Source organism: Aedes albopictus, unplaced genomic scaffold, assembly GCF_035046485.1.
Source record: "Aedes albopictus strain Foshan unplaced genomic scaffold, AalbF5 HiC_scaffold_721, whole genome shotgun sequence".
Classification (NCBI taxonomy): Eukaryota; Metazoa; Arthropoda; class Insecta; order Diptera; family Culicidae; genus Aedes; species Aedes albopictus.
In genome coordinates this window covers 17527-25000 of record NW_026917556.1, presented here as the reverse complement: position 1 = coordinate 25000, position 7474 = coordinate 17527, and the positions used below count along the sequence as shown (strand labels likewise).

Genomic DNA, 7474 nt, shown 5'->3' with positions numbered 1-7474 from the left:
TTACCACTTTTCGTTACATGCTCGATTTTGAATTTTGTAGTTGTCGAAGAATGTCATCCCTCGTCATTTTTTTTCCTAACTGGAAAAACTAAGATAACATTTCATACTAACACAAAAACTAACGGCCTCTAATGGGGCTCTATTAAGGACAAACGTCTTGAAATCCCGCTTCAACAGTGCATCAACATTTCAGACGCACAAATCCCAAGAAGCAAGCTTCGAACAGCAGTGCATTTTATTATTCTGTTCGTGCTCCTTTGTAATAAGCTTAAAATAAGAAGATCAGGTGCGCTGGTTTTATTTACGAAGACATTTGTGCGCTCAAAATCGTGAATAGATGCCAAAGTCGGCCATTGTGGCGACCATTTCGGAATTCTAACAAGTCTGTCCTTAAGCGATCTGACAACAAAAGTGTCACTTTTGTTGACTTTTGTCACCTGCACGGTTGCCGGTTGCCACGAAAATTTTCGGCTTCGATTAATCAGCGCTTGTCATCGGCTCTTGCTTTCAATCATAGCGCGATACCCGCCTGCTAATCTTATCTACTGGGCGTCTGAATTTGTAACGTTGTTTGCAGAGATGATGCTTTATTTTTTTCTGTTTGTCAGCTGATAAATTCCGAATTAGATAACGATATCGAACGTGAAACATTAGGAAACTCACCAGCTGCACCAGTTTCAAAATCCCCGGGATGGACTGGAAGTACTGAAAGTTGAACTTTATCCAGTTCAAGCTGTTATCCGGTTTGGCTTGCCCGTGCTGGGCCGCAGTAGGCGGCGCTGCCTGTGACTGATCCACCGTTACCACCGTTTCGGTCATCATGGCTGGCTACGATTCCACGCGGTTGCGGCAGCGGCTGCTTCAATACACTTATTGGAAACTTTCTCTTCCCGAGACTTCAAACCTAAATACACTTCGCCGCTACTACGGTGCCTAGAGTGTGACACTTTTGCACCGCACACCACACTCAAAACAAAACGGGAATCTTGCGATCTCTCTCGCTGCCTCTCCTTCCGTGCACCACCTAAACACTGCCCAAATGCACACACCTATACCGTTTTGTACGCGTCTCTACTCTTCGGAGATCTTCCGCCAGCGTGCTGAGAGATCTATTTTTGAAGCGCAGTTTTCTAAACCGTGTGTACGCACCCTGCGATCGTGAAGAATTTTGTCACGCTCCCTTTGTACTTCACTGCAGTATTCCGTTATCACAGACCCCTTTCACTGCTTATTAAAATGCGAACTCGATGGTTTTTAATTGCTTCGATTAAATATGCATTTTCACCTGGCACGCTTTTCTGCTTCCACTAAAATAATACCACCACCTTCCACAAAATAACAAACAGGTGTGTTGTGGTTGCACACTGCGCTGCCCTGCCCTACTGCTGCGGCGGTGACTTGATTGTAGCGTAGAAGACCTGTTTATCTTCTGTCTCGTTCTTTCGTTTTCTCCTGATGTGGCGGCGCGCGTTGGTTGCAGTGTGTTCCCTCTGGAAACTGCTTGTTCCGTCCTCTCACATGTACAACCTGGCCAACTGGATAAACTCGGGCAACTTTTACGACTGTGCGCTGGGACCGTTCACTCGATACTGACTTGGTGAACGCGCGCGCAGTTGAACGAGGCCCAGTCCATGTTTTTACTTACCCGGACCCATCTCTGCTGAGGTTGGATTCATTCACAGTGTTGAATCTCTCTCTGTGAGAGTGTCATTCATTGGAAGCTCTTTCATCCACCACGCAGGTAAGATCTGTGATTCATTAAGCGTAGTTCTTGTATCTTGCTTTGGTTGTCTGTGAATGCTTGAACTGGGATTGTTCAAATCGGAACTAGTTATATTTGGCTTGGATTTGGATTGGATTTGGATTGGATTTGGATTGAATTTGGATTGGATTTGGATTGGATTTAGATTGGATTTGGATTGGATTTGGATTGGATTTGGATTGGATTTGGATTGGATTTAGATTTTATTTGGAATGGATTTGGATTGGGTTTGGATTGGATTTGGATTGGATTTGGATTGGATTTGGATTGGATTTGGATTGGATTTGGATTGGATTTGGATTGGATTTGGATTGGATTTGGATTGGATTTGGATTGGATTTGGATTGGATTTGGATTGGATTTGGATTGGATTTGGATTGGATTTGGATTGGATTTGGATTGGATTTGGATTGGATTTGGATTGGATTTGGATTGGATTTGGATTGGATTTGGATTGGATTTGGATTTGGATTGGATTTGGATTGGATTTGGATTGGATTTGGATTGGATTTGGATTGGATTTGGATTGGATTTGGATTGGATTTGGATTGGATTTGGATTGGATTTGGATTGGATTTGGATTGGATTTGGATTGGATTTGGATTGGATTTGGATTGGATTTGGATTGGATTTGGATTGGATTTGGATTGGATTTGGATTGGATTTGGATTGGATTTGGATTGGATTTGGATTGGATTTGGATTGGATTTGGATTGGATTTGGATTGGATTTGGATTGGATTTGGATTGGATTTGGATTGGATTTGGATTGGATTTGGATTGGATTTGGATTGGATTTGGATTGGATTTGGATTGGATTTGGATTGGATTTGGATTGGATTTGGATTGGATTTGGATTGGATTTGGATTGGATTTGGATTGGATTTGGATTGGATTTGGATTGGATTTGGATTGGATTTGGATTGGATTTGGATTGGATTTGGATTGGATTTGGATTGGATTTGGATTGGATTTGGATTGGATTTGGATTGGATTTGGATTGGATTTGGATTGGATTTGGATTGGATTTGGATTTGGATTGAATTTAGACTGGATTTGGATTGGATTTGGATTAGATTTGGATTGGATTTAGATTGGATTTGGATTGGATTTGGATTGGATTTGGATTGGAAAAGTGTTGTTCGTACCGGGAAAACAACTACGCGATGGCGGCCGCTGCCGGTTGACCAGTTAAAATGTTGTTAAGGCCCAAGTATTGCAGACTACATCTCAAATTGGACTATCACACTTTTTTTGGTACGCCTAAAAAGTGTGATAAAAGTGCACATTTGCATCGGATCGTCTCGACGTCTTCGGTGCATTTATTTCTCCATTTACAAGGAATAAGTGCACCGAAGACCTCAACTCGATCCGACGTGTCCTTGCGCTGCAATCACACTTTGAAGGTGTGTGCACACTATTGTGTCAGTCCAATTTGGGGTGCAGTCAGCAATATAACATCAATGACTTGATGTTCACGGAGATTCAATAAAAGCCAGATATGCCAAACAGAGCATAATAAAAATGATGTGGTGCATATTTTTTATGCATTGCGAAGGTTAAAACGGCATAAATAATATTTTTTATTATTCAATAAGCTAAAATGCATATTCGCTTTTCTCCGTGTAGTTGAAAATCGGAATTTTTGACACGCGAAAATCGATGCTTCTCCTAAACCGTGTCACAGAGAACCCCGCATAGTTGTAAACTATAAGCGCACAAACTCGCATATAATCCACAACCATCACCAACCTAACTTTAACAGCATCACATGTTATCTGCTTTTACACTAAGGTGTAGAGTGTGTATATTGTAACATACAATATGACAAATTGTAATGGGCCATTTGACAATATGGTGAATAGGCTGTTAAGTTAGGTTACAATAAAAAATCAGCATTTTTCTCGAACAAAATTTTCGCAAAACAATATGCTAGATTGTTCACTTATAGTTCATTTTTCGGGATATTTATAGTAAACCAAGTTGTAGTGTTATAGTTTTACAATAAATCTGACGCAAAAATGTGGCTTTAAACTATATTGTTCATTTATTGTGCAATATGTTGCAATAAACAATACTCTATATTGTTGAAATTAGTTTTTACTACATTTAATTTGCTATTTTAGAGTAACCGCTTTTGCAAACAAACAATTTTTTGTGTCTATTAATAAAAACTAACCTGTTTCGCTGAAGTTTGAATTACAATATAATCAATGTATATTTTGGTTTGATGAGATTTAAAATAAATTGTTTGTTTGCGAAAACTGTTACTCAAAAACAACAGATTGCTTTGGAAAGCACGGCTCAAGTAAAAAAGTAAGAATGAATATAATGTGTATTCTCATTTACAAAAAATAAAGGAATATGGTTCCGCTACAAACATACAAACAAAAATCTATAACTAGACATCCTTTTGGGACGTATTTTTGTTGCGCCTTGATGCCGTTTAAGATCCTGTTTTCATCTCCGTGGTGCGCATGGTGATCCTGGAGAATCATCAGGAACCTCGTTTGCAATGCTGCCATAGTTTGGCATTCAGCATTTAGGCGCTTTCATCGGTAGTTTCTGACGGGATATGTGCTCCTTCCGAATGTATGGGTCACTTAACAGCCTCCTCCTCCAGTTATTTGACAAGCTCATTCACTTTGCGAATAGCATTTTGCCACCTTTGCGAGAAGTGCAGTTCTCCCTACAACATGTAAGGTTTTGGTGTGTAAATTGAATGCAAAGGTAAATACATTTATGAAATGTTAACTCACCTGAGGTGAGTCACCTCCGGAACTGCGTTTCTTACAAGGCTGAGTTGTGTTGTAAGTTACAGTCACAAAAGAGTTGTCTGGATCGCGTGCACTGAACGAAAATCCCCGCCACAAATTGAATGAAAATTGCCTCATCCGAGCCCCATGCCTAAAATCAGATGATTTTTGGATTTTTGTCATTCAAGAGCTGATCTGACAGAATCAAAACAGACGGTATGAAAATCATCCAAAGCGACCACTATAATCATACTATTCAGAATCAAAACAAATCTGGACATGGATAATTTTCATTCAAAACCCATTCAGTTTACCGGTTGAAATGAGAATGAAAATCTTTACGAAAGTATATAGACATTGTTCACTGCAGTCTACAATTTAAATTGATTTAAATTCTTAATTAAACAACTAATATTACAACCATCACAACAAGTTAGAATGAATCTGATTTCAATTGAAGTCAATTTCGCTCGAACTCGTTGAAATGGTTGTAATATTAGTTGTTTGGAAAATAACAATAGAACAAACTTTGATGTATGTGAATTATTTTTAATTTGAATTTTATTGGTTTTTATTATCAGAAATCACATTTTATATTAATACACATTATAAATATATCACTATTCTGCATCACAGTCGAAAAGTTTTGCACGACGCATTTTTTTCCGCGACCACTTCAACGTTGATTTTGCCATTATAAACTGGCAAAGGATGGCGCACCAACAGCAAAATGAAAAACAATCTTAAATTAAATTACTTTCAGAATGGGGAACATGCAGACAATTAGAATACAAAAAGTAAACAAGAATCCGTCATTATTGTTCAGTAAATCATTCGATCGCGATTGTCATTCAGTTTTAGGAATCACCGAGTGAACCCTGGATTGAGCACACGATTGAATGACAATTCATATTTTGAATTGTGGGGATTTTCATTCAGCGATTGAATGATTTTCGGTATGAAGCATAGAGGAATATACTTTCCGATGGTTTTTTGATGATAATCATTCACAACAAACCCCAAGCGAAAAATCATTCATTAATTGTGTCAATTTTAGTTTTATTACAGGATGATTTTGGTTCAATCGAAGGCAGTCAAATCATTCTGCTGAGAAATCATTTAAAATTCAGATTTTGCGGGTCTGTACCGCATTGAATGAAGAATCATTCTTTGTACGGCGGGCGTTTTCGTTCAGTGTGCCGGTTGGTATGACGTTGTGAAGCTTGTTGTCATTTGCCAGCTTCTCGTCCAGCAGAATCAGCCGTGTAAACGCGAGAGAGCAGCTGCAATTGCAGACCATAGTTGCAGTCAAAATCAGACTCCGATGCTGCTGACGAAGTTCTTGCGTTCACCGGAAGCAATCCGCTTCCATATTTTGGTAGCTTCTACTAAACATCAGCAGTTGTTGGTTGAGGCTGTGGTGGTTGCTGTTGCTATGGAACCGGAATCGGGTAGGATGGTAATATGCGGATCACTTTTTACCACGATTGTGCGCTGCGAATTTTCAGCGTCCGATACTTTTCCCGCAACCTGCAATCAAAAGTGAAGAGACTTTGAGCCTAAAAAATCTTCCAAAGAAGTGAAAGCTTACTCACCTTTAGAAATCCATGTGTCCCTCGATGTTCGTAATCGCTGTATCCAGGAGGAGGAGTCCTCGGGGATGGTTTGGCCATCGGCCATCAGAATTTTGTTGCCGTCCTGTTGTGATTTTCAGGTTGTGATCCATCAGCTCGCGCTTGCCGCAGCTGGCACAACAACAGTAACTTTTGAAAAGGGCATATCCCAAAAAAGTATAGTAAGAAATTTCAAATACGTTTTTTTTTAAGATTATGAAAACCTTGATAAAAAGTATTAAATTAAATGATAAAATTGTATTATCGGTGCACTTTGTTGCGCAATAATAAAGGAATGTCATAAAAAATATATGTATGTAATATTATACCGCATTTTCTCAACGATTTTTTTTTTCAGACAAGCTTTTGTGGAATATTACGTGTGAAATGAGGAAGCGTAAGCTCACGAACGCAAGCCAAAAGTTTGAGAAAAAACGATTTTTTCTTCAATACTGTTGCTCACAAATACAATTAGGCGCAACAATTTAGCAAATTGTTGCAAAAATGTAATCTATAGTAAAAAGTCAATGTATGCGTGTGTTGTGCAAATATAAAAATCAACTATTTGTCGTGATGTGACTCCATATTTCCACCATTGCACATCAGTTTTCATTCGCATGTCGTTAAACAATATCTGGGTACTACAACATTTTGTAACCAACTGACATGATGTTCTCAAACTGTTGGTAATAGTCTACAGCTTTGGGTTTCTTATTGTTCAACTTACACTTAACACATTGGGAAAATGTGACCTTAAGAGTTGGATGAAGTTTGTTGTTTGAACGTTATGGCAAATTGTATTTTTCTATGCGGGAGGCGTTTAAGCTCGAACAAAAATACGTCGAAATCGTGTGTAAAGGATTTAAGTGTATCTCAGCGCCACAATGGAGACTGCCCCACATATAAAGTCGATTTGACCCCACGATGGCAGTGTTCATCGATAAAATACACTAACCCACAAAGCGACACGAGCGCCAAACGGTCAAAAACGGCGAGCACTGGAAACTGAAATGACAACACAACAATTTAAGTGATGGGACGCTAGCGCCACGCAACGCGAGCATAACGACATACTCTGATATGACCGTTACAAAGTTTTACACAAGGCAGAAAGGAAAGATAGACGTCTGTTCTCTTTTTTTTTTCCTTCTAAACCATAGGGGGATAATCTGCTCAACAGACACCCTGACAGAAGGTTAGGGTAGTGTAGGTCTGACAGGCCGTCTTCTACAACAAAAGTAAAATCCAGGACTACTCTCTCTTCGTACCCACTAAACCATTCCTATGGTCGCCAAACCCTACGTCTCTCCGGAACCACCAAGAAGGTATTGCTTCAGAGAGGGG

At 39.3% G+C, this 7474-nt stretch overlaps 1 protein-coding gene and 2 long non-coding RNA genes across 3 annotated transcripts; all 3 read right to left on the bottom strand.

Annotated features, from left to right (window-relative positions):
- Positions 1-663: 663 nt before the first annotated feature.
- Positions 664-1588, bottom strand: LOC109433002 (CKLF-like MARVEL transmembrane domain-containing protein 4; the record flags this gene model as incomplete). Its single annotated transcript, XM_062844008.1, is given in 1 exon segment — positions 664-1588. A coding segment is annotated over 1 exon segment (159 nt), but the record flags the coding sequence as incomplete, so codon positions are not given.
- Positions 1589-3785: 2197 nt separating this feature from the next.
- Positions 3786-4616, bottom strand: LOC109397552 (uncharacterized). Its single transcript, XR_003893628.2, has 2 exons — positions 4521-4616; positions 3786-4450 (listed from the first exon to the last, which is right to left on the bottom strand). It is a non-coding gene; the product is annotated as an uncharacterized LOC109397552 (long non-coding RNA).
- A 939-nt stretch (positions 4617-5555) lies between these two features.
- On the bottom strand, positions 5556-7249 carry LOC115258385 (uncharacterized). Its single transcript, XR_003893629.2, has 2 exons — positions 6113-7249; positions 5556-6047 (listed from the first exon to the last, which is right to left on the bottom strand). It is a non-coding gene; the product is annotated as an uncharacterized LOC115258385 (long non-coding RNA).
- Positions 7250-7474: the final 225 nt, after the last annotated feature.